Source organism: Curcuma longa, chromosome 1, assembly GCF_044706935.1.
Source record: "Curcuma longa cultivar G26 ecotype Majalengka, Jawa Barat chromosome 1, ITB_CL_G26_1.1, whole genome shotgun sequence".
NCBI lineage: Eukaryota > Viridiplantae > Streptophyta > Magnoliopsida > Zingiberales > Zingiberaceae > Curcuma > Curcuma longa.
In genome coordinates this window covers 24224041-24251992 of record NC_133861.1, presented here as the reverse complement: position 1 = coordinate 24251992, position 27952 = coordinate 24224041, and the positions used below count along the sequence as shown (strand labels likewise).

The following is a 27952-nucleotide window of genomic DNA, read 5'->3' as shown; positions in this document are numbered from 1 at the left end:
TTCCATATCCGTTTGTTTCATCCATCCATCGCCCACTCCTTCAGGTAAACAGAGCATTAGTATCTTAATGAGTTGTTAGGTCTCTTTATTTATTTATTTGAAGCAAAGGGTTGTACTACATGGATTATGATACTTGCTGCATAAAATGTACAAGCCAATATGAAGTTGTGTTCTTACCCATCTTTAAACTATTTTTTCTTTTTGCCAGAAAATTTTATTTTACCTCCATAGTTTATCATTTTTTATGAGTAAAAATCCCTTCAATTTTTTTTAAAGTAATCAAAGGGGTGCATCTTTTTATTTTTAGTCAAAAGAATGTTTTATTCCACTAATAACTTATATATAATTATTCAATTATCTTTTAATATATTATTTTACATTATTATCTCTTTTTATTCAATTCCATTAGTTAATTATATGAATTAAATAAATTTGCATTTTAACAGCTACGATATAGTAACTATGATTTTGTAATTGCTAAGGTAGTTATAGCAATTATAGTTCTTAATTGTTACAATGTAAATATTATTAAACAAAACAAGTTTATATTATAATAGTTATAAAATCATAACTACTAAAATACATTGTAGCAATTACAATTTAGTAGTTATGATTTCGTAACTATTAAGGTAGTTATAGCAATTATAGTTCATAGCTATTATAATGTAAATGTTATTGAACAAGACAAGTCTGTATTGTAACAATTATAATTTTATAATTATTATAATGTAAAAAATTATTAAAGAAGATAAATCTATATTATAGTAATTATGGTTTCTTAGTTGTTACAATATAAATGTTATTGAACAATATAAGTTCTAGTTATAACAATTACAAAATATTAAAGGCCTATAGTGTGAATATTATTGAATAACTCAAATCCGTCTGATATTATATTCAATGTATGTGACAAGAGATAATAATATCGAATACTATATTTGAGGATAACATTATCATTGTATATAGATTGTTCGTAGGATAGAGATTGAAAAAAAAATGAGTCGAGACATCTTTTTCTATTATTGCTCTTTTTTTATTATACCACTATAACTTAGAAGATTTTATTTTACTCAATGAAATTTACAAAAAGAGAATTTTTAATTTAATTCCATTTATCTTCGTGCGCTTATCATTCGTGGAGATTTAGAGTTTATTAGAGATCGTAAAGAAGCCAAATAGATAGGCAAAATCAAGGATGAAAAATCAATTCGTGGGGGCAGTGAAACTTGATTATACACATAACAAACATGCTTATGAAACCGATCATAATCCACCATCATAGGGGCAGTAGTCTCATGTTTGTTCCCTTATTGTTTCTTTAAAAGAGGGTCGAGTAGTGTCACCTTACTGTGTGCTCAGCGACTTGTGACTTGCTTCATCTTAGTGCTTAACACAGTGAATTGTTCAAGGACAAGAGTTTAAACATGAAGCACCTTACTTGAATTATTATGTGACCTTCACCCGAAATTCTTGCTTAGAAGCAACTTACCTTGTCCCCGGGGCAATAACATACATGGGTTGTAAAAGTATCACACGGCGTTAGCATGAATCAAAGAATGCTGGGCATCTGGATTGACCGTCGTATGCGCTTCCCGATTTATCCTGGTAGTCGGTGGAAAACTTCTGTAGGACCGGACCGACCACCTCCAAGATATAACTGGGATTATCATTTTTTTTGCAACTTATCTTATCTAACATATATGTAAAAGTACACATTAGCATGAATAACGAATCATCCTATACATTTTCTGTAATTCATTGCCTTCTTTTGCTCTTAGTTATTCATCAAGTTCGCGTGACGAACATTTTCTCCGTTATTCATTGCCATCTTTCGCTCCTAGTTTTTCATCCAAGTTAACTAAAGCATGATAAGAATAAGAACAAACTTTAAATAGAGAGGGATGAAAGCAAGCATACATTGAACCAATGAGAAGCAAGATATTTCATCTAGGGCGTGCAAAGATACACGACTTCTTTCTCCAAACTTGGTGCATTTTGCAGATGAAATCGCTTGAATACTTAAATTTTATTCTCAAATTTCAACAAGTTTGTAGAGATGTAGCATGGACATATCTCATTCGATGCCGATGCATAGTGTGGCACAATGTTCCCAGAGGTCCATGAATGGCAATCTCAGCAATAATCTGTTAGGCAGGATGTACAAAATGGATAGAAGGCAGCAGTTTGAATTTGTGTGTTCTCCTGCCTTCCATCATTCCAAAGTCTTGAGCAGTCTGAACAAGCCAGCGGCTTCCCTGATGCGCGAGAACTCGATGCAGAAGGCCTGGACTTCTATGAAGAGATCATGAACTGCATCATGGCAAACACCCAATTCACATAATCAAAATTCCGTTGCCATCTAGAAATAAACTAGCTACAATGTAAGGTAATACGCCCATAAATGATCGTGAATCAACAAAGTTTGGCAGAGAAAAACAGGTGTATGTCAGATGAAACACTTGATAAAAGAACGACTGGAAGTAAGAAAAAAATTTGATATGACAAAAAGATTGCAACAGAAGCTAGCACAGTTCATTACTCCAAACAACTAAGCTATCGGAGAAGGTATAAAAGCTCCTAAATTAAAATAACACAATCAAAATAGTAAATGATACGTAAGCTTGGTGAAAATTTAAAGCAAAAGTAAACTCACCGTTAATTATCTTGTTTCTGATAAGACTTTGCAGAAAGACACAGACCAATCTCACCAGTCTGTTCTGCATGTACTTGTCCTGAACATGGAAAAGAACATAATATGTTAGAATTTTTTTTATCAGCTTCTCGTAAAAAATAGAGATCAACTTCAAGAAAAAAAAAACTGCCAATATTAGAATAAATATAGCATATTCAAAAGAAATCGCTGAAACAGCCAAGCACAAGGGAGACCCAAGCTCAATCAACTAAATTATGGCGTGCACTATCTAGAACAAAGACTAAGGATCAATAAGTAAAAATTACCTGACATTAACATATATCTTGAGATGTGATTGAGGTGTAACTTTAATATACAATATAATGAAAATAAATAGGTTAAAAAAATAGAGACATGTTCAAAGGTGAGCAATCTATAATTAGAAAAGTTGCATCAGTTAGAATAAAAGGAGTATGGGGGCAAAAAGACCAAACAAAACTTTAAATTAATACAATAAAATTAATATAATTAATTTAAATATTAATAGTAATTAGCCTTGTATCATTGGGAGAAACACAAGCCAACCCCAAATTGTTGGGACAAATGTAGCTTGGCTTGAGATGACAATGCTGATGGTCATAACAGACATGACTGGGAAAGATAAACATAAGTAGAAGGATTGGCTGGAAACAACAAACTGAGCATTCACCTCATTGGATCAGTGTAGCTGACACCAAATGGTTGGGACATACAGAGCACCATTTTATGTCGACGATGATATATGCTAAGATACCAGTAGTTGAAAGCGACAAACCATATAAAACATCAATAGACATGATTGCATAAGATAACCATAAATAAAAACTTTGATTGGAAACCAGAAACTAGGAGTCAGCCTCAGTGTCACTCCTCCTTAGGTTCCAGTACCGATAACTGCAGTGGTGTTAACTAACAAAGTAAATTCACTAGACAGGGGAGAATCCTCAAAATTGAGAATTTTTTAGCTGAAACAAACAAATGCTGTGGACGTGTGAAATATAAACAAACAATAAATGCAACAAATAGATCTTTATTCTCTATTATAGAACTTTTGAAATTCAGAAAATTGAGTTACAATTAATATAACTGCTTAACTGCCAAATCTCTAGATCATAGAAGCTGAAATTTAGTGAGCAAAAGCAACCCATGAAGCGTGGAATAAAGTCCAATAGTCAGTGTCAATGAAAGAATGTAATCTAAGAAGACAAGATTTGACACTATCAGTGGCAATGAAAGCAAAAAATCCAAACTGCCAAAAACTGAAGATAGACAGGTACAAGGTTTTGCCACCAAAGTGTTGCAGGTGCATAATTCAAGAATTTCCCTTAACAATTATCAAAATTGATTATCTCTTACACTATTGAATGTGAAGGAATAATAGAATGGGTCATTTGATTAGAACAATCCATTAATTCATCTCATTTTTTTGTTTAATGATCAATCTTAGCATCACTTGCACAACTATGTCAAATCATGTAAAACTATACAAGAGAAATATGATTTCCTAATTAAAAATGTTTTTATATAACAATGTTGTAAACGGTGGTAGGCGGTGGTAGAGCGATCAGTGACTGCCTACCGCCACGGTTGCCTAGGCAGTGCCTCACGCGATGCATCCGGGCTGTGTTAGAATATTTAGGGATAAATAATCTGTTTATTCTTTTAGAATAATTCTCCTAGAATAAGTCGTTATATTCATGTATAAATAAGGGGGTTATCCCTTGTAATAAGACAAGTTTTCCATATTCTTTTTTAACATGGTATCAGAGCGAAGGTTGGCTTAGGTTTAGGTTTATCCGCCGAACCAAGCCACAATTCCCTTCCTTCTCTCTTTCACCGCCGCCACGCGCCTTGCGCTCGCGAATCTCTGTTCGCCGCTCCAATCACGCGCGCCTCCCTGTTCTGATCGAAGGCCGCCAGAGGAAAGAAGAAGAAGATCCAGTGGCTAGGATTCTTCGCTGCCTTCTCCTCCGCTCTCCTCCGCTTGCGATCGCTGCCGTCTCCTCTGTTGACGACAAGGTAATCAAGGCCCAAATCTTCTTCTCCGGCGCGTTGATTCATCGCGAAGACTTCGCCTCTCGAATCGGAACCCTTCCGAATCACGAAGGTTTCGCTCTCTAGCTCCTTCAGCGCTGCCCTCTTCGACGCGCCCCAACAGCACCATCTCTGGATTTCTAGCAGCCGCTTCTCCCTCCTTTTCTCATTTCCTGCACAGGATCCTGCAGCAGCCCAAATTCCCTTCTTCTTCAAGCCACCAGACCAGCAATACAAGCGCTGCACCTTGCACCGGACAGAAGCGTGAAGGCAAAATAGCAAATAGCAAACAGCAAACAGCTTTATATCTCATACAAAAAAAAATGATAAATGTTGTGTCGAAACAACAACAGACCTCCACCTCGTAAGGGTGGCAAAGGACGTCCTTGGTGTGATCATTGCCACCGACCAGGACACATAATTGATAAATGTTGGAGTCTACACGGTCGACCTCCCCGGACTGCGCAAATTGTTCAGAGTTCTGTTTCTACTTCACAGTTGCCACCAGATCCGACCCCACCACCTTCCTATGATGATTTTCTGAAATGGTATGAGGATCGAAAGACTTCTGATTCCCCTGCTGCAGTTGCACTCACTGGTAATTCCTTTGCTAGCATAACTCACTCTTCGAGTCCTTGGGTTCTTGATTCCGGGGCTACTGATCATATCACTGGTAATAAATCTCTTTTTTCTTCTCTCTCAACTTCTGGTTATTTACCCTATGTCACTATGGCAAATGGTTCTCAAACTCAGTCTCAGGGTATTGGTATTGTTCATCCTTCTCCGTCTCTTTCTATCCATAATGTTCTTTATGTTCCCGGTGCTCCCTTTAATTTATTATCAATCAGTCAGCTTGCTCGGTCTCTTGATTGTGTCATCTCGTTTACTAAATCTTCTGTTTCCTTACAGGACCGGAGTACGGGGAGGATAATTGGCTTCGGATATGAGTCTCATGGCCTCTATCGGCTTCAACAGTCCTCTCTTGTTGGTTCGGCGGCGACATCTCCCCTTCTGATTCATGCTCAGTTGGGACATCCTGGTCTTGATAAGTTGAAACTATTACATCCTGGTCTTTCCCACTTAAAATCTCTATCCTGTGAGTCATGTCAATTAGGAAAGCATGTCCGTAGTTCTTTTTCTCCTCGCACTGTGAGTCGGGCTACGTCACCTTTTGCTTTGGTTCATTCCGATGTTTGGGGTCCGAGTCGTGTCTCTTCTACATTGGGGTCACGATATTTTGTTACCTTTATAGACGATTTTTCCCGTTGCACCTGGTTATATCTGATGAAAGATCGTTCGGAGTTGTTTTCTCTTTTTCAATCTTTTTTCTATGAAATTAAAAATCAATTTGGTATTTCTCTTCGAACCTTGCAGAGTGATAATGCACGTGAGTATCTATCTACTCCGTTTCAGACCTTCATGGCGTCTCATGGTGTGTTGCATCGGACGTCCTGTCCTCATACCCCTCAACAGAATGGAGTTGCCGAACGCAAGAATCGCCATCTTCTTGAAACCACCCGAACTCTTCTTCTCCATTCTCATGTTCCTCTTCAATTTTGGGGTGATGCTGTCCTTACCGCATGCTATCTCATCAATCGCATGCCTTCCTCCACTTTACAAGGTCAAATACCTCATCATGTTCTTTATCCTCATCAGTCTCTTCATCCTTTACCACCTAAGGTCTTTGGTTCTATATGTTTTACTCATGCTCTCGATCCTGGCATGGATAAACTCTCTCCCCGGTCTCATAAATGTGTCTTCCTTGGGTATCCACGGTCTAAAAAAGGGTACAAGTGTTATTCCCCTACTCTCCATCGGTACTTCATCTCTGCTGATGTCACGTTCTTTGATTCGGTCCCATTTTTTGGGCCCAATGGATCTCCATCTGAGGTTTCTCCTTCTATGCCTACACCATTGGCTATCTTTTATCCTCCGGAGGAGTCTTTGTCACCTCCAGAGACATCTCCTCCATTGCAAATTTATCAGCGTCGTCCTCGTCCTGCCTTGCCGCCGCCCACCACTGACGCTGCCATGAACTCATCTTTGGAGCCAAGTCTTTCGCCTTGTCCTCCGGTCCCATCTCCTGAGTCTGATGTTCCCATTGCACTTCGAAAAGGTATGCGTTCCACTCGTAATCCTTCTCCTCATTATATTTCTTTGAGTTATCATCGTATTTCTCCTTCCTATTTTTCTTGTCTTTCCTCCTTGTCGTCTGTTTCTCTTCCGAAGACTGCAGATGATGCCTTTGCCCATCCAGGATGGAAACAGGCTATGCTCGATGAAATATGTGCCTTACAAAGCAGTGGGACTTGGGACCTCGTTCCTCTACCACCAGGGAAGTCAATTGTCGGTTGTCGATGGGTATATACGGTGAAGGTTGGTCCAGACGGAAAGGTTGACCGGCTTAAAGCTCGCCTCGTTGCTAAAGGATATACTCAGATCTTCGGATTGGATTATGGGGACACTTTTTCTCCTGTTGCCAAGCTGTCCTCTGTACGTCTATTCCTGTCCATTGCTGCTATCCGACATTGGCCTCTTTATCAGTTGGATATCAAAAATGCTTTCTTACATGGTGACCTGCTCGAAGAAGTCTACATGGAGCAACCTCCGTGTTTTGTTGCTCAGGGGGAGTCTTCTGGTCTTGTATGTCGCCTGCGGAAATCTTTATATGGCCTCAAGCAGTCTCCCAGAGCATGGTTCGGTAGATTTAGTACTGTAATTCAACAGTTTGGCATGACTCGGAGTGAGGCTGACCATTCTGTCTTTTATCGCCACTCATCTGCTGGTTGCATCTACTTGGTAGTTTATGTTGATGATATTGTTATCACAGGTAGTGATCATCTCGGGATTTCACAGGTGAAGCAGCATCTTTTCAAACATTTTCAGACAAAAGATCTCGGCAAACTCAAATATTTTTTGGGGATAGAAGTAGCACAGTCCAAAGATGGGATTATCATATCCCAAAGGAAGTATGCATTGGATATTCTAGAAGAAACAGACATGTTAAACTCAAAGGCAGTTGACACTCCAATGGATCCTAATATCAAGCTCATGCCAAATCAGGGGGAGCCTCTTCCAGATCCTGAACGATACAGGCGATTAGTTGGGAGACTAAGCTATCTTACTGTTACTCGTCCGGATATCTCATTTGCAGTAAGTGTAGTAAGTCAGTTTCTCAACTCTCCATGCAAGGAACATTGGGATGCTGTGACTCGCATTATTCGATATATCAAAAGCACTCCAGGAAAGGGTCTTCTGTACGAAGACAAAGGACATACTCGAGTCGTAGGGTATTCTGATGCAGATTGGGCAGGATCTCCCATTGATAGGAAATCTACTTCTGGTTATTGTATATTTGTCGGAGATAACCTTGTTTCTTGGAAAAGCAAAAAGCAGAATGTTGTGGCAAGATCCAGTGCAGAGGCAGAATATCGAGCTATGGCCATAGCCAGTCAAGAGCTTATATGGCTCAAACAGTTACTTCAAGAGCTAAGATTTGGAGAGGTTACACAAATGTCACTTATATGTGACAACCAAGCCGCCATGCATATTGCTTCAAATCCAGTTTTTCATGAGAGGACAAAACATATTGAAGTCGACTGTCACTTTGTCAGAGAGAAAGTCATATCTGGTGAAATATCTACTAGTTTTGTTAACTCACAGGATCAACTAGCAGATATATTCACCAAGTCACTGAGAGGTCCTCGAATTGACTACATATGTAACAAGCTGGGTACATATGATTTATATTCTCCAGCTTGAGGGGGAGTGTTAGAATATTTAGGGATAAATAATCTGTTTATTCTTTTAGAATAATTCTCCTAGAATAAGTCGTTATATTCATGTATAAATAAGGGGGTTATCCCTTGTAATAAGACAAGTTTTCCATATATTCTTTTTAACAGAGGAGAATACCAAAAACAGGATCGACTCTTTGGGAAAAGAAGAGAAGAAAATAATTCAAGACTCTGCTTAGAATTATTTTCCCTCCAAAGAGATTTTAAAAAAACAAACTTGCGAAGATTTATTGCAAAACAAACTTACAAACCTCAAACCTTACAAACTGTTTCAGATTAGATCGCTTGGTGTTGCTCCAAGGTATCCCAGATATCTGTCTGCTGGGATTGACCTTCCTGATGATTAATAGCCAAAGTATGTTCTTTATTAACCCAATTTAGCAATAATTGATCATACTCATCTGGTTCAGGATCAGGTATTGCTTCTTCCGGTTGTGTTGGTGGACATAAGGTTTGCATTAGTGTAGTCCACTCTGGGGAACCAATTGATGTTTGACTTGTTGAAGCTTGGTTTGCCACATATGTCGATCCAAATCCTTGTGTTCCTCTTCGTGTATTTGATAAACTTGGGACCTGCATCAGTGGTGGTATGGCAATCTTTGTAAAGATTATTTGAGCGATTGCCTCGCCCCTTTTTAAATATACCGGTACAAATGTTAGATTAAAAACCAGAATTTTAATTTCCCCTCGGTAATCACTATCAATTACCCCTGCTCCAATATGAATACCCTTTTTCCAGGCAACTCTGGATCTTGGAGCAATTCTTCCATAATATCCCTCAGGAATAGCCATAGCCAATCCTGTTCTAAGTAAATCCCTGTCACCTGCACCAATTTCAGCGTTAGCAGTGATATGGAGATCATACCCTACAGCTCCCTCAGTGGCCCTTATTGGTATGGTTGAATTTAGACTTAATCTTGTAAACTTTACTATAGGTAGAGCTTCTTCAATCGTCAAAACCGCCAAGATTTCTTGCTCAGGAGAATGAATTTCTTCATCATGTTCATTAACTTGATGTGATTGCTGTTCAGGGATTGTCGTGTATCCTTCAAATTGCAAAGATACACTTCCGTTCATAAGAGCTCGAGATTGAACTCTTGTTGGAGCCATTGGATTTCTCGTTAAAGTTGGCCTCAATATCCACCTTTGATTCTGCAATTCTTCAGTGGAAAAACGATTCCCTGGTAGGGCAATAACTCCTCTGCTAGCCAGGTAGTCTGCAACATGTTGAACATTATAGGAAAAATTTGTAAAGCTAGTATTTGTTAATCTGCCTAGCATCATTCGGGTAATTAATAAATTGCTAGTGCCTCCCTGCCAGTCATTATACCATGAGTTTGTATTGATAATTCAAGATGATTTGAAAAATCATCAATACTTATCATCAAATCAGGTATCACATATGTCATCTGAGTTCCTCTAGAAAGATCTATTTCCATTGTTGCTATAATAGCGCGGTCTCCACGCCATCGAGTATCTCGTAGAACAACCAGCACCATAGTTCCTGCATCACGTCTATGAAGAGTATAAACTCTTACCATTAAGAGGCCCACATGGATGTGGTGAAAACTAGCCTCTCTTAGAGCTCTATGGCTTTGTGTAGTAACAAGTGGCAGATCCACTTATCCATCTTCTACACACAGTACATCTTCTTTCGAGTAGTGTTGATATACTCGGTGTTGAGTAGGTCTATATCCTGCAAAATAAAGAATTTCCGTTGGTACCATTGTTGCTCTTCTGGATCTAGAAATTTCCAGTTGTGCTTCTGGATCCAATTGACTTTCAATCATCCTTCTGAAGCGTTTTTGACTTGGAATTATTCTTCTTTGCAAATTATACAATCGTCGTTGATTCTGACGATAATCTCGGATCTGATCTTCCGCTATAGGTACCTGAGTGGTAGTAGTAACCACTGCTGGTGGTCTAGAAGTCATTTTAGCTTCCTATTTTCTGCTTCAAGAATATCAGAAGGATTTTTATATATCAGAATGGAACCCTTCTTTTTAGGAATAATCACTTCACCTCCCAAGTTTAGGCCAGAAAGCCTTTTAGTTAGCTGGTCAATTGATACTTCAAGTTCTTTTGAAGGAGTTTCTGGAGACTGCTGCTGCTGCTTCTTAATTTGAACAATCTGGTTCTGCAAGTCCTGTATCAACTCTCCTTGTGATATAAGTAAAGAAATTAGAGTATTATTTTGCTTAACCACGGCCTTTAGCAAATCAATTGTTGACGAATATTCACTTGGTTTAGCAAAACCTTTTGCAGGAGTTTCAATATTATCTGTTGATTTTAATGCTTTCAAATAATTACTATCTTCCAACTGCCTAGAGAACTCTGTCATCCACCAATCAATCTTTTAACTTCCTACAAAACACCTTCTACTTTTCTGACACTTTGTCTTAATTCTTCAATCAATTTTAATGCCTCTTCTTCTATCAATTTTGGTTGTTTCGAAATTTCAGTGACTAGGTTCCTGACTTCAGCCTTAGTAAGGGGTTTATTAAACACAAAATCCTTTTCTAAATTTCTTACAAAATTTCGTAGTTGAGCTACTTCCTTCTGAAGATTTCTATTTTCTTCCTCAAGGAAATAGAAATGCTTAAGAGTTACTTTTGACAGAAGACACACTTTACTATGAATCACACCAAGGTTATTGGCTAGGTCTTTTGGTTCAAGTTTTGAGGTATCAGCTAAGTCTAAATATTCAAGGTTTTTGTTTCGGGATTTTTCATACCATTCTCTTATATTCTGCTCAACTCTTTCCGACATAAAGGAATCTCTTTACCATTAAATTTATTCTTACGGCTTAGGGACTCGTAAAACTTTCACGCTCATCCGACTGGCTAATGACCTCTCTTTTGAGGACTTACGTTGCTCGGCGGTCTTTTGCGATCAGTTAACTCATCCGGTCGCTTTATCAAATAAATTTTTAGTAAAAGTCCTTTTTCCAAGCTTTTCAAATGAAGGTTAGAACTATTTTGAAGAATATCTTCAAGTAAGATCTTAGGGCTTACCGCTTTACGCGCTTACTAGCCTTGCGGAACTTCGGACCAAGGATGCTTATCGGGTCTCCACCTTCTGATCTTGTGATTCTTTCCTCAGAAATAATTTTAAACCTTTCTGGAAAATGCTTAAAAAATTTTGAGCATATAAGAAGCCTGATATGAATTTTCCTTACCTCAACCTTGAATAAAGAAAATTTAGCCTGCCATTGAGCTTAGAAAATACTCCAAGCTCTGATACCAAAAACTAGGATCGACTCTTTGGGAAAAGAAGAGAAGAAAAAAATAATTCAAGACTCTGCTTATAATTATTTTCCTTCCAAAGAGATTTAAAAAAAAAAACAAACTTGCGAAGATTTATTGCAAAACAAACTTACAAACCTTACAAACTGTTTCAGATTAGATCGCTTGGTGTTGCTCAAGTGACTAAAACTGATCACATAACACACCTTATATAGGCTAGAGAAGAAGATGAAAAGCATGAAGCGGGTGCTCATTGGGCCCCATCAGTCCTTCATTGCTATCATTCCCCATTAGCTATTACATTGCTTCATAACTAAGTTACTACAGCTGTAGCGCACTTTGAGCGGCTCCCCGAGGCGCAACTCTTAGTGCCAGCATAAAGTAGGATTCTCTTCCAATAATTTACATAAAGTAAGATAACGAAGGACGATTTGATTCCCTTGCCTTATCAGATATCGTCCTTTAAAGCAGTTTTGGGCTCCACCATGCTTCACGGGTGGATTCACTTTATCTCAGAGCCTATCCTTTTCATTCTTTCGACGAGATTCCAGAGATCTATTCGGTTTTGCTTTACCTCTAGTAATTGCTTTCGCCAATAATTTAAGTCACTATTTTGAGGCCTTTGAGAACTTTGAGGGAATAGGTCCCGCCTTCCACCTTCTTTGTGCGCTTGATGCCCGAAGTCGATTTCCTTCATCTAAAGAATCATTTCCAGCTCATTCAAGCTGGAAAGAACATTATGTACAACTTGCTCTTCAATAGTGGTCATCTCCCTCCTTTTATCATGTTCTTCCTTATACAGAATTCCCTTTGAAGTTTCACATATTAAATCCTCATATCGCGTCAATAAGGGATATTTAGTGGAGGCCGAGGCTTCTTCTTGTTGATCAAGAATAGTAGTCTTCGGTAATGACCGCCACTATTTCTGGCTTCATAATTAACCTGGACAAGGTGTCAGAAAATAAATTTAATTTTCCATCTATATGCTCAAAATTTACCTTTATCCCGGTACCGGTAATGAAATCTGTAAAAGCCAACCATCTAACCCTTGAGGGTTTATTTCTTGTAGTCTTATTATGGAAGGAAATTATCGCCTGACAATCTGTTCTGAGCGTAATTTCATCTTTGTCTAAGAAATGTATTTTCAAAGCTGTCATAGTTTCCATTGCTGCAAATATTTCAGCATCTATTACTGATTTGACTACTGGAAACTTTCCATGAGCATACACACAAATTTTCTCAGAACTTCTAGGATCATACTTGTTCTTCTTCCATTTAGATACTCCTCCCCATCCGGTCATTGAGTCATCTGTCTCAAGTATGATGTATGCCCCCTCTGGTGGTATATCAAGATCAGGCAAATTTTTAACCTGTTCTTTAATCTGTCTGACTAACTCTCAATCAGAAGATTTCATTCTTTTATCTCCATTTATAGAGGTTTTTTCATAAAGAGGACCCAATTTGGCACTTAGGTTTGGTATGTAGGTTCGGGCATAGTTTAAAATCCCTAACCATGATCTAAGCCCTTTCTTTTCTTTGAGCTACTCATCCTTTACCTCAGTAATCTTTTTGATTATATGGGGTTGAAGTCTAAGCTTTCCTTCCCCTATCTCAGCTCCTAGAAATTCTATTCGTGGTACTGCTATTTTGCACTTAGTGGGAGATAATACCAGTCCATGTTCTTGACAAAGATTAAGCATGATTTCCAAATGCTTAATATGCTCTAATTCAGATTGAGAAAAGACTAGTATATCATCAATATATACTGCAATAAAATCATCAGTACCTTTGAATACATGGTCCATCTTTCTTTGGAATATAGCCGGTGCATTCTTTAATCCGAATGACATTACCAACCATTCATATAATCCTTGCGGATAAATAAATGTTGTCCACTCCACAGAATCCGGATCCATTGCAATATGATGAAATCCTGATTTTAAATCAAACTTGGAATAAATTTTTGAATTACTGACCCTTTTGACTATTGTGTTAATTCCTGAGAAACTATACTGGTCTTTGTAAGTATTATCATTGAGTGTTCTATAATTGAATATCATTCTCTCTTTGCCCTTAACTTCTTTACCAGTTTCGGGATCTATTGATGTCCCAGATTGCACAATCATAGCCATAGTCCGATGCCTGCTTTTACTACGTCTAATTACCTTTGACTTCAACAGCTGGTTAACATGTTTTTCAAAAATAGACTTTAATGCGGGAGTTATATGAGAGAGAGGCTTATCTTGTATAGTAATGTCTGGGTTGATTAGGTCCAGCTTATTGAGGAGGACCCATCATATTGAGGAGGACCCATCATAGATCGTGTGTAAGCTGGACCTAATCAACCCAGACATTATTATATAAGATAAGTCTCTCTCTCATATAACTCCCGCATTAAAGTCTATTTTTGAAAAGCATGTTAACCAGCTGTTGAAGTTAAAGGTAATCAGACCTAGTAAAAGCAGGCATCTCTCTCATATAACTCCCGCATTAAAGTCTATTTTTGAAAAGCATGTTAACCAGCTGTTGAAGTTAAGGTAATCAGACCTAGTAAAAGCATGCATCGGACTATGGCTATGATTGTGCAATCTGGGACATCAATAGATCCCGAAACTGGCAAAGAAGTTAAGGGCAAAGAGAGAATGATATTCAATTACCGAAGACTCTACTATTCTTGATCAACAAGAAGAAGCCTCGGCCTCCACTAAATATCCCTTATTGACGCGATATGAGGATTTAATATGTGAAACTTCAAAGGGAATTCTGTATAAGGAAGAACATGATAAAAGGAGGGAGATGGCCACTATTGAAGAGCAAGCTGTACATAATGTTCTTTCCAGCTTGAATGAGCTGGAAATGATTCTTCAGATGAAGGAAATCGACTTCGGGCATCAAGCGTACAAAGAAGGTGGAAGGCGGGACCTATTCCCTCAAAGTTCTCAAAGGCCTCAAAATAGTGACTTAAATTATTGGCGAAAGCAATTACCAGAGGTAAAGCAAAACCGAATAGATCTCTGGAATCTCGTCGAAAGAATGAAAATGATAGGCTCTGAGATAAAGCGAATCCACCCGTGAAGCATGGTGGAGCCCAAAACTGCTTTAAAGGACGATATCTGATAAGGCAAGGGAATCAAATCGTCCTTCGTTATCTTACTTTATGTAAATTATTGGAAGAGAATCCTACTTTATGCTGACACTAAGAGTTGAGCCTCGGGGAGCCGCTCAAAGTGCGCTACAGCTGTAGTTACTTAGTTATGAAGCAATGTAATGGCTAATAGGGAATGATAGCAATGAAGGACTGATGGGGCCAAATGAGCACCCGCTTCATGCTTATCATCTTCTTCTCTAGCCTATATAAGGTGTGTTATGTGATCAGTTTTAGTCACTTGAGCAACACCAAGCGATCTAATCTGAAACAGTTTGTAAGGTTTGAGGTTTGTAAGTTTGTTTTGCAATAAATCTTCGCAAGTTTGTTTTTTTTTTAAAATCTCTTTGGAGGAAAAATAATTCTAAGCAGAGTCTTGAATTATTTTCTTCTCTTCTTTTCCCAAAGAGTCGATCCTAGTTTTTGGTATCTGTCGTTGGGCCCAGGCAACATATGCGAGCGTGCAGCACGCTGAAACCTCACTACCTCGTTTGTGTAGTGTCAGTTCAGGCGAAATGACCTAGCGATATTTCAATCCAAAATATATAATAAAAGCTAACCTAAGACGGCAACGACAACTATGATGGCGGCGACAGTAGCGGGTGGCAGTTCCAATGGAAGGAGAAAGGAGATGAGTTGGGATTTTTAACCTATGTTAGACCGCCTAAAATACCACATTTGACAAAAGCGATGCGGTTTATGCCTGCCTCCCGCCTAGGCTACCACCTCATCCACCATTTAGAACATTGTTTTATAGGAATATCACCTAAATCACTATACTATGCAGTTCAAAAACAATCAGATTTTTATTTAGATGCGATGATTAAATAACTTGAAACTGATGCCTTCCAAAAAATAAGAGCATTGAGAATGAAAGGGGAAGACCTTTATGTTTTCACATGATGATATACAATTAGTGATGTACATGTGTACAAACTCAGTTGGGAGATTAACTGCAGTTGTGAGCCTGTTAACCACTTCCATTGAATGTAGACTCATTTCCATATTGACAAGAACAGTGAAATACCTGCCAACCAGACTCTGATAAGCAAAACACAAAAGTATAGTACCAACATATTTATCACTGAAACATATGCAAATATTAAAAACTCTTACTCTGAAACTTCAGGAGAATTCATCAACTTTGAAAGAACTTCAACAGCAATAAGTGGGTTGTGCTCAACAAGATCCTACCAAAATTCATGGATATAATCACATCACAAAGTTTGAAATAGGAAATAACAGAATAATGAAAATAACTATCAATCGGGAGCTTCAAAGGAGTGAGTCCACAATGATAGCCCTCGAGGCATAGGTGAGTTGGTTACGACGCAGCAGACTTGCAGAAGAGGACAAGGGTTCGAATCCTGGCGAAGCTAGGCAATACCCTCCTGCGTCGTAACCAACTGCACTTTCTCGATTTACCTCCTCACAGATGGTCGTGGGGCCGACCGTGTGGGGCCGCTAAGGTGGCGGATCCACCTTTTGCAGAAGAAAAGTGAGTCCACAATGATAGACGAGTTTCGCATCCTTGGCAAGTTCTAACACTACTTGCTGCAGGAAAAAAAATCAAAATGTTTCATGAATATGAAAAATATTAGCATATGTAATCGGAAATAAAACTACTAATGTTCATAGTGTAGAAGAAAAATTGTCCACTATGATCAACAGATGCAAGCTAGTTAGAGCAAAAAGAACAAAACCTCTTGTTGGGCAGGTGCAAGTGGGCCTTTCAATGCTTTTGCAATCAAATCCCTCACTGCAGCCCCTCGACTGGTGTCTGCACACATGCCATAGTCCCACAAAAGCTCGTGGTCGTTATCAGGATTGAGCCATATAGACTATAGAATAACTTGCAGATCAATAACACTGAAGAAAATGATTGAGCATGCAAACTCACAGGTGAAAAATCTTACTTCTCCATCTAATACTGGAAGCATTGGTGGTGCAGGTCTTATCCACTGAGGACTCAATCCTTCAACAGACAAGTTTTGCATTAAACCTAATATAGCATTGTCTCTATCATCAGAACCAATTCTTGGTTTTGTTCCTGTCACTGGAAGCTTTGGCCTGAAACATAGCAATATGCCTCAAGGCTCTTAGGAGACTTCTCCTTATATAATACTTAAGAGTAGGGATATGTTGTATGCTCAGATGGAGTAGCATCAATGCCAACAGGTATATCCGGATCTGGGATAATATTTTTAACAGATGTGGCTTGAAAAATGTTTTCATATGATTTGGACTGTATACCATCAGAAAATAGCTTCTGCAGTTGTTCACGTTGCAACAGAACCTAACAACAATAGTATAATTACCAGAAGATAAGCCAAAATCACAAACCAGTAAAGAAATTATCCTCAGTTGCAATGTTACATCTACCACATCTCCTAATTATTAACTTACATAGGATGATGAGTCAAATCCTTTGATGTAATCAACAGATGACAGCTTCATAACCTGATCATTAACAAATAAGCCAAGATATAAGGTATAAATTGGGGGAAACATGATTCTAAAATGCAGGCATAGCTATTCTCAGAAAATCAGTTAGTTTAAATAAAATACAAAAAGACATGGTAAACCTAATACATATGGTTGCTGAGTTGACTTGTTCCCTTAAACCCGTCTTTAAAATTTCTCAACCACAAAATTCATAGCGCATTCAATCCTCAATCACCTTACTCAACTTAATATAAGGAGCATCTCAAATTGAGTGAAGATAATCAGAACAGTCGTGCTTTACTGTACTTAGCATTTTAATATTTTTCTGTATAGAATATTAATGACAGTATAGTATGCAAACCAAATCCAAACTACTTTGATAATTATCAGACTAGCTTAACAAATCTAATACAAAGACATAACCAGCAGTACAACAAATGCAGCTGAAGAAGGACAGACAAAAAATAGTAACCTCTTTGTTATTGCTTCCACCTATAGATCCCATCAAAAGTTGAATAAATGCCATCTCCATTTTCTCTGAGGTATCATCAGTTGCTGCCTGTAATGACAAAGAAATGCTGATTTACAAAAAATTTGAATAATTAGCCAGCAAAAAACTTTTAATTCCTTTTAAAAACTATTAAGTGATTATGTATATATATATATATATAAAAGTTGGTAGCTCTTTCATGTTATGCATGTCTCTTTTTCTCTATGCTCTTATACAAAGCTGCAAATTCATTGGCATTAACATAGAGGATATGTTGGCATAACCAGTTATCTGATTAGTTGTTGAATAAAAGCGGAAAACCATATAATATTTCAATTATAATAAAAGCGGATAACTAAATAATAAAAGCAGATAACCATATAATATTTCAATCCTACATATTAATTTTGTAATATGAATAAGCATATGACCATGAATGGAAAAGAAAGCATGTTGCCATAGAGACCGCAAGCCCATAGATCAAATGACAATGTGAAGGTAAAGTTGTTACAACAACACTAAGGAATGAGTCTCAACTATTTGGATCAGCTAATATCAAGACATAACAACAGGAAACATCAGAGCAAATAAAAGGCACCATTTGGATGTGAAATAACGCAAAACCTAACACTTGTCCTAAATGAGACAGGACAAGGATGCCAGAAACAGACATTTGGAAATGCTGATCACATGCCAGTGTGTGGCCCCCAAAAGACCACAAGTTGATGTATTTCTACATCCATTGTGAGCATACAATCTGACTATGGAAATTAAAGGTAGCATCAGTTTCTGGGACAAGAGTAATTCACAGAACTTGGCTGCAGTTGTAAAAGGAAACTGAACCCACCAGTGTCATCAAAAATTCCAATCAGATAAAAAAATCATTTTCAAAACCCTAATTTTATTATGAAAAACAATACTAAAAATCCCAAATTTATGGATACATCTTATTATAATTAAGCATGATGTTATACATGTTTCAACAGTTAGCTAAGAGAAATGATGCAGTCACGTAATTCCCTGTTTGTGTTTCTACAAGATTAAAGCTGAAAGTACACAAAATGAAAGTAAAGGTAAAAAATGTGGTTAAAAAAACTACCAAACAAATGATATTATTCAAGAAGTAGCCATTTGATATAAATCTGTTTTTGTAATCCAATCAGTCCATGAGTTTGAAATTTCAAACATTTAGAGGAATCAAAAATACTCACATTTACAAGGAATGAAATAAATGGATTTGATGATGGTGGATTAGAGGAATAAGTCACATGAAGTAAAAGGTAGGCAACCAAACGTTGGGTAAGCTTCAACAAAACCTTGTCCTGGATATATTGAGAAGAAAATTAGAAGAACGTTAAACATAAACAATCATACATTATGGTCAATAAACTACCATGAGGGTGGGTAAAATTAGAAGAATGTTAAACATAAACAATCATACATTATGATCAACAAACTACCATAAGGGTGGGAATCACAGTACTCCTTCACAAGAAAGATCAAATGGTGATATATTCCATATCTAGTCTATATTTATCATCTTCTATGATGCTCTTCAGTATCTTATGCATAGGTACTGAAACCTATAATAGTCTAAGGATTGATGTGCACTAATAGATTGATTATTTTTCATTCAATTGAAGCCCCTCCTTGTGGACATATATATCAGCCTCAGGAACGTGCTATTTCTACATTAATAAGCAAAAAAACACAATTATATTGTCCTACGACATATGAATACTTCTAGAACAATGATCTGGTTATCAAAATGAAAAGTAAACACAAGAATCATCCTGCTGAAAGCTAACAGTATGGACAAAAGTTAAACCTTACACAAAAGCTAATAAGTTTGGCACAATCACAACTCATAATAAGAAAACCAAATGGTCAGTTACAAGTCAAACTAAGTATCTCTAAGAATGTAAATCAATATAGACAAGAAACTGTGAGGAATTTTGTGACGTGACGCCAGTATAAAAGGAGAACCACTTACAACACCTCCTATGGTATAAAAAACGAATCAAAAAAGGAGTAGCAGCTGATAACTAGGAATTTAGAAGTAAAAAGATAAGGATACATAAACGATAAGGGAGAAAAGGAAGGAAGAAAAATAAGGAGAAGCCAGTTGTTTAAGTCCATCAAATGATCCAAGTCAAGCCTTCTGATTGAAAAAAGATAAGTACCTCACATTTCCAAAGCAACACTTCAAAATTATCAGGCAAAAATTGTCATCAACAGATCCACTCGGATGGTGAAGATCAATTATGCAAATTGGAGTCAATTTACTCCAGATATACACTGAAATACATTACCTATATACTCAGATTCTTCATAAATACATATTTTAAAAAATGAACCTATTGTGTTCATAATTGACACTGTAAATTTCAATAATAGTTAACCTGGAGAAATAGTTGTTTGGTTCTTTTCCAAATCAATCATCACTTGTTAAGATAATGATGCATTTAAAATTTTAAAAATTTCTTTAGTAGTATGCCGCCCCACTTCTCAGATATTTCAGAATAAGCACAAGGCCTAAATGTTGATATCATAAGAAAAGTTCTGCTGAAAAATGTTAGTGTTTTACCTGCGAGCTGTGCTATTTTAGTATAATCAGAAGAACAAGATGGTACTTTAAATTATTATTTTTTTGAAAAAAAGTTCACCAGAATAAATGAAAGGAAAGGCATGGACATAACAACGTATGAAGTCAAGCATTTTATGAATTACATATACATCTGAATACAATGACAAAATCCCTCATCCGTCAAAAAAAAGGCAAACATAACTAGGAGTGCAGCCTTAGGTGGTGACGTTGTTCTGAGAAACAGCATTTACGATTAAAAAAAAGCATGAGGCAAGTTAACATCCCTAAGCTGAATAACAAATAATACTAAGCAAATGGGTTTCAAAATAAGAAGGCCAATAACACCATTTGATAGCCTAAGAACAAAGCGAGAGTCGAATCATGCAAACCTAATCCATCAAAGCATCATCTAGTAGCAAAAAAGACAAGTAGATTTCCTACCTCGAGAAGGATATCAAGGGAAAAGCAAACCCTAAACCGGGCTTCCCGCGGGAACTGCGATTGGTAATCAGCGACAATCTCATCGAAGGACTTCGACTCCGAATCGAGCAAGGAGAAGAGGTTTTTGGACTCCTCGATCGATAGCATTGAGGCGATCAAAGGGAACGCCGGAAAAGAAAGCAGCGTCGCCACCAACGCAGCGCGCGGAGGGATTGAAGCAGGATTTGCGCGATTGATTAGGGCAGCGCGCGTTAGGGCAGCGCCGGATCGACTGAAGCGGGATTGATTGAAGCAGGATTTGCGCGATTGATTAGGGCAGGGCGCGATTAGGGCAGAAGAGAAGTGATTATGGCAGCAGGCGGGAAGCAGGATTTTGCGAGCAGCGGGCGAAGGTGGGAAGGGATATCGCGGGCGGGAAGCAGGAATTTGCGAGATTAGGGCAGCGGGCGAAGGTGGGAAGGAAAATGCGAGCGGATATCGCGAGGGAGCGCGGGGATGAGGGATTATCGGGCGGGATAGGGAGGGTTTTAGGGATTTTGTTAAAGAAATTAAAAATAATATACTTATAATTATAATTTAGGGATTTTAGAGATTTTAGATATTTTTAACCGCGTGCAATGTGCGCTGTCAATATAAATTTTTAACAGCGCACATTGCACGCTGTTAAAAATACTTTTAACGGCGCACAATATGCGCTGTTAAAAATAATTTTAACGGCGTACAATGTGCGCTGTTAAAAGTATTATTTAACAGCGTACTATTGTTGCGCGCTGCGGTTGATAAAAATATGATATTATCCGCAGCGCATTTTATTGGGCGCGTCGTCAAAGCAACTATTAACAGCGCGCCTATGATGTGCGCTGCGGATGACGCGCTGCGGAAAGTCATTTTTGTTGTAGTGACGTACGACTGAAAATTTGTGCAGAGAATTGAAGGAATATTATTTATTTATTTATTAAAATTAAATCTTTAAATGCAAATGATGTTAGAGAAAAATCGAACTAAATCAGCTAGCAACAAGAATATAATTAATTAATTGATTAATTTTGTCTTCGTAAGGGCATTAGCAGCGAGTACATGTGCGACAGTTTGACTCTAACAACAAAAACACGCTTATAAAAGATTCTTTGCTTCCGCGTCGATTGAATGTTTCTGCGATCAATATCTAAGATATAATTTAAAGCATCAATAGTGAACCGCTGTGGTCCTTGTTCCTTGAGGCCTTCTCTCTCAGTTCAGCAAGCTATCGAGCAACTTGTCCACAAATATTTGTCCATTTCATGGACGTACACTTGTTTCTTTCTCCCGACTTGTCACCATTCTTCTAGCTTATAAGCCAAGCAAAGCATCAAGCATGGATTAAATTAATTATTTCAATTTATGTTATATTGATTTTACTAGTTTTGATGCTTATTCAGAGCACTGACATTTCATTTTCTAGAGACAAAAACCTGCACTGACAGTACAAATGCAAAGGAATTAAACCCAGCCAACTCATTGCCTGCTCACGCGCATTTATTATTTGGGATATATATATATATATATATATATTTGGGATATATATATATATATATATATATATATTCCCATCACAGATGATGGCAGATCAAGCCTAAACAGACGTTGCACCATTCCTTACTATTCACCATGCAGCTGGTACTAATGAACCCTAATTAATTTATTTCAGCCAGCATTAATTTACCACTCCCACTCTCACCAGGAATGCTTGAATTAGTATGAAGGGATTCTATGCAAGGGATCAACGACTGTAGTTTCTGAAAAGGACCATCTCAAGATTACTTTACCACTCCCACTCTCGCCAGGAATGCTTGAATTAGCATGAAGGGATTCTATGCAAGGGTTCAACGACACTGTAGTTTCTGAAAAGGACCATCTCAAGATTGATGGAAGCAGGGCTTGAAGCGTCTGGATTCTTAAAGACTCACGTAAATCTAACCGGAAAAAGACACAAGATTGGATCAGTAGCTGGACCTTGACGCGTGTATTTGGTGTATATGGAGAGTAGTGACAAGTTCCGGACCATTAGTCCACAGATTCCTTTGGCCACCCACCTGTCTCAATCTTGTAATTTTATCATCATATCATATCAGATGGATGCATCCTTATTGGATACTGTCATATTGGAACGCAGATCTGTCTCTCTTTCTCTCAATTATATATATTGACAGTGTTTACTACGACAAGGACAAGTGGAACCAAGGTTGTCAATAGTACGATCAAATTTGAAGGACCTGCAGATGAGAAGATACAGATGTGCACTACACCAGAAAAGTTACTAATCAGCCGGGCTACTCTCTAATAGACACTATGTAATATCACTGACCGAAGGGAAACATCCAAGACATGACATTCCAAGAATCGCTTCAATATTATAGATTTTAACCAGTGATACGAATCATTTTCGAAAAAAAAATTACCCAATGCAAAAATATGGCATCCCATGAGAGAGTTCTAAGAGCATGTGAAGGTAATTAATTGACAAAATATTCTCAATGATTTTAACATTTTAATAGACAATTTTAATTAGCAATTTCTGCCATTTTACACTGAAGTTTTTAGTGTGATTTTACTATAAAAAATTTGCATTGAACAACATTCCAAATTAAATATTTTTGTAAATGTAAATTAAATATTGATTGTGCAGTATAAGTGAAGATGTCAATGTTGATTTCATATGTAATAAGAACCAAATACCTTAAATTTCTAATAAAGCAATGATACACTACATGAAAACACAACATGAAAATGCAACATGATACACTATAGACCTGGGTCCCACATCCATACAGTGGATCCTACATCCATGCAGTGTAGTGTGTCATGTTGCATTTTTATGTTGTATTTCATGTAGTGTATCATTTCTCTTTCTAATAAGGACATTAAAATATGCATTTAACCGATTAATAAATCTAATGTTATGATGACTAATATTCGCAGGGGCGGATTCAGGATTTAATATTTGGGGGGGCCATATAATGAAAACGATATACTCATTTGAACTCAAAAATTGCCCAAAGATACATATCAAATACCTAAGTACAACCTTAATCAATTAAATAATTATAAAAAAATAAAGAATAACTAAATTAACATTTATAATCCTTAGCACAAAAACCTAACATTTATAAAGCATTTGTCCAACGATAGACACTGAAAGGAAAACCCAATTTGCTTTGAATTGTCAAAAATACTTAAAATTTTGAAATATTTTAAATATTAAAAATAATATTAACAAGCAAATATAGAGATAATAAGTGCGAATAATTAGAGAATATAGAAGAGAGAGATTGATCAATATGCATATCGAGAGAAAGAGAACTAACATCTCAGGTACACCCCGTATATATATTAAGTTCGACCTGTTGCTAGGGATAAAGGGACTAATAATGCAAATAGTATATATAGGACTCAGACTCTTACTATACCGGCTGTGCCTAGTACTATTCCGGCTGAGACGGATTTGAATCTTAAATTTTATTGTAGAATGGCGTCGACCGGGCTTTATTTACGCCTAATATAAAAGTAAATTGCATCCTGACCTCACTTCGGGGTAACCTCCCGGCCACCCCTCGTTCAAACAAGAGTCCTTTCCACTTGATCTTATGCCCTAATATAATAATAAGTCGTATTTTAGGAATTGCCCAGCCGCTCGGTGATGGGCTGGGCGGGGGTCCCCGACCCATCTATACCCATCACGAGCTACAGAGAATTTACTTTTATATAAAGAGCTAGAGAAAGAAAGAAAAGATGCCAGGAAAGAAACAAAGACATACGCAAGGAAATCGAACTAAGACAGATGCCAGGTATCGATCGAAATAACAGGTACAGAAACCGAAGAAAAGCAGGAAAGAAAGAAAGATGCCAGGAAATAGAGTAAGGAAATCGATCGATAAATTCAGTATAGAAATAGAGAAATGACAGGTATAGAGTAGCATGATGGCAGGGGGTGCGTTGGGTTTGGGGATTGCCATATTTGGGGACTCCTGTCATTGGTATGCCCGAACTCAGTCATTTGTTGGGCGGGTTGCGCATGGGGCTCTGAAATAAATTTCAGTTAAAGCAATTTAAAGAAGGTCAGATGCAACAGCACGCTAATAATGCTCGAAGAAACTTTCTTTTGCTATATTTGAGCTAGTTGCTGGACATTAATTGGGTAAACATCATCAGGAGGTCCATCGAAGGCCCTCTGTCCCAAGATCATGTTCACTGCCTCCGTAGGGTGGTAGGCATCCCAGAAGACATACTGCTCCCTCTCATCGCAAGGGACAGCCAATGGCAAGCAGGTGATCTGACCATGATTCCTTCCCAGTCCGCAACAGCCACGATCAATCACCGTAAAACCTGCCAAATGAAGTATACTTCTGTCTCATAATCCATAAACACCTCGATCGAAATTAAAACGATGAACAGAGACATACCGTACTGGCTGGGATTGTTCAGCATGTCCCCAATTCCACGATATGTGTCGCCGTAGATGAAGAACGATCCAGGATGATTGGTGTTTAGCTGTTGGACGAGTGACTTCAGCTCTGTGTTGAAGTAGCCGACGATTTGATTTACTTGATCGACGCATCGGTCTGGAGGAGCAAGACCAGAGGCCCGTTGGTTCGGGATGCAACCCAGTGGCCCGATTCCTGCTAGCAAGAACTTCCTCAGCCCCATGCTCTGCAGTGCCTGCAGGAACCAACGAACAGTATGGACAATACTGAATATCTACGTGCTCATCGTGCTTTTCTTACCAATATCTGCCTTGTGTAATGGTCGATGAGGAGTCTGGCATACTCTTGAGGGCTATATTCATAGCTGGTCGAGTACAAAGATTGAAGCAGATAGTTGTTGATGTAGTCATTGCTCCCGAGGACCATGAAGACGATGGACTTGGCAAGATAGCGGTCGAAGTTCTCGTTACCAATCAAAGATTTTAGATCATTCAAATTACTCTCGAAGTTCAGGACCTGCTGGCTTAGGCTATACCTCTCCCCCTGTTTATCAAGCAGAATATATTGTTAGGCCTTTGATAACTAGGAAGAGAGAGGAGAAGGAACTCACAAGATACCGCCCACTCTCATCTAAGATCCCTCCAGCTGCTGAAGCATAGTTTACCCCATAGATCAGTCTACTGCCATTGCCATTGAGGTCTGGACTTGCATATGGTGGTAGATAAGGAATTCCCAAGAGGTCACCTGAAACATTCAAATAAAACATATATTGTAGTAAGTAAGCATGGATAAGTGAATGCACTCATCGAGCAAAGAAGTGGGCTACTTACATAGTACATCTATTACAGTTTTTCCATTGCTGAATCTCCCAGTAGGTCCTTGAAAGAAGTCGATGCCGTAAGGATAGTAGTTGGATTTAGCAATGGAGCTTAAGTAGTTGTTGTTCCCGTCATCGACCAAAGAATCTCCAAACACAAACATTGCTGGGACTTGCAAAGCATGACAGAACCCACTTTGGCAGTGAAGTGTGAAGGTGGCAACAACAAACGAGCAGAGGAACTTTGTAGCAGGATGCTTGGAGTCATGCCCTCTCATTTTAGGAAGGTTATGGATTCATAAGCATGAATGAAGCTGTGAATTTATGTGCATTTGTTAAGATAAGAAAGCCTCGAAATGGTTGCATCTCATCGAGTTCATTCGATCATCGCTTGACAAAAGACAAGTTTAATCTATCTTTTTGCCCTGTTTTTGGGGTGGTTTTGGTAAGAAATAGATCGCAGCTTTTACGTGTTTGTCTTTTCTGTTTTTTTTCGCCAATATCAATGGTAACTGAAATCGAGCCAAATTTTTAGTGGTGGTATTCATGCTTGTTTGTTCTCCATCTCTCACAATTATTCTCATCCTGCTTCTAATATGGATTTGCAAACTTGCATGTTCATCGGAAAGGATCATCTCATTGCATCAGAAAATCATACTGAAAATGATGTGGCATTTCTTTTTTGGTCAGCATGAATCCGTACCAGACACAAATAAGATAACTCCATGTTAAGTGGGAGTGAAACATCAATTGACATTGAATAGAATAATAATTATTTTTATGAATCAAAGAAACAAAGAAATTATAAATAAAATAAGATAAAAAATTGAATCAATATTTCTAAATTTTATTGAATTTTTTTTGGGTTCAATTTCTAATATCAATTAAACAGACGTTTATATAAATTCAAAATCTTAACTTATATAAAAAAAATTATCAAAAATACTTTAAATATTAAAAAATTTAAAAATGATCAAACATAGGAAAAAAATATTTAGGGTATCCAAAAAAATATTAAACGATGTTTGATGGGTTTGAAACTGGACCGTTACTGGTTTCATCCAATAAAGAATATAGATCTCAAAAACAACTCCGAGTAAGAAAAAATCATGCCTCATTTTGATATCCGTATCAAAAATTATGATCCGTTAAAATTTGACTCCTCTCGTGTCAATTCTATATCATCAATTCATTGCAATATTACTTCAAAATGCACCTCATAATTGCGAAGCTTAGTTTATGCTTATCCAGTGGCTCCTTTGCACACTACCATAGCTAGTAATGATACAAAAGAAATATAAGGCAACTATTAGGATTGTGAGTGTTCTGTCTGAGACCGTGGACCGCGGTCTGTTAATTAGCCGAAGATGATAGCTAAGGAGGAACTTTTGTAGACTTTGACAAGAAAGAAATGACTTATTGAGAACGAAGTAGGCACAAGAAGATTTGTTACACTCAAACGAAGATTAAAATGGATGTCGAGGGGCTCAACGGGGTCACTCCGACGCTCAAATTAGCATACGAGCTTAAAGAGAATAAAAGAAATGGAAAAAATATAGAAGAAGATGAGTATGTTCTTGTGTATTCCTTCTATGCTTGCTTTTTCTAGGATTTATATAATTGATAAAAGAGCATCTCCATGTCAGCAATAATGGGTGATCAGATCTGACAGTCATTACTTGCTTCTCCACTCATTGAATGTCGCGTATAAGTAGGAGAGTGATTGTTCCTCCATATATCTATGGTGTCACACTCAGGAATATTCACAGTAACCGTCAGTAAGTCCCTGCAGGGTGTATGCTTAACTGTGGATAAGGAAA

At 37.7% G+C, this 27952-nt stretch overlaps 2 protein-coding genes and 1 pseudogene across 2 annotated transcripts; all 3 read right to left on the bottom strand.

The window, feature by feature from the left end:
- Positions 1 to 1918: 1918 nt before the first annotated feature.
- Positions 1919 to 21051, bottom strand: LOC141829649 (uncharacterized). Its single transcript, XM_074717175.1, has 12 exons — positions 20856 to 21051; positions 19039 to 19149; positions 17810 to 17896; positions 17299 to 17352; positions 17043 to 17188; positions 16809 to 16962; positions 16596 to 16733; positions 16375 to 16446; positions 16009 to 16082; positions 15778 to 15919; positions 2654 to 2732; positions 1919 to 2310 (listed from the first exon to the last, which is right to left on the bottom strand). Exons 1-12 carry the CDS (start codon positions 21000 to 21002, stop codon positions 2213 to 2215), a joined length of 1302 nt encoding a protein of 433 aa, XP_074573276.1. The 5' UTR covers positions 21003 to 21051; the 3' UTR covers positions 1919 to 2212.
- LOC141848375 (uncharacterized) lies at positions 4505 to 10043 on the bottom strand (annotated as a pseudogene).
- A 3945-nt stretch (positions 21052 to 24996) lies between the features above and the next one.
- LOC141826654 (GDSL esterase/lipase At1g71250-like) lies at positions 24997 to 26410 on the bottom strand. The gene is made up of 5 exons (XM_074713924.1): positions 26146 to 26410; positions 25926 to 26059; positions 25616 to 25858; positions 25295 to 25550; positions 24997 to 25217 (listed from the first exon to the last, which is right to left on the bottom strand). Exons 1-5 carry the CDS (start codon positions 26408 to 26410, stop codon positions 24997 to 24999), a joined length of 1119 nt encoding a protein of 372 aa, XP_074570025.1.
- Between the last annotated feature and the right edge of the window lie 1542 nt (positions 26411 to 27952).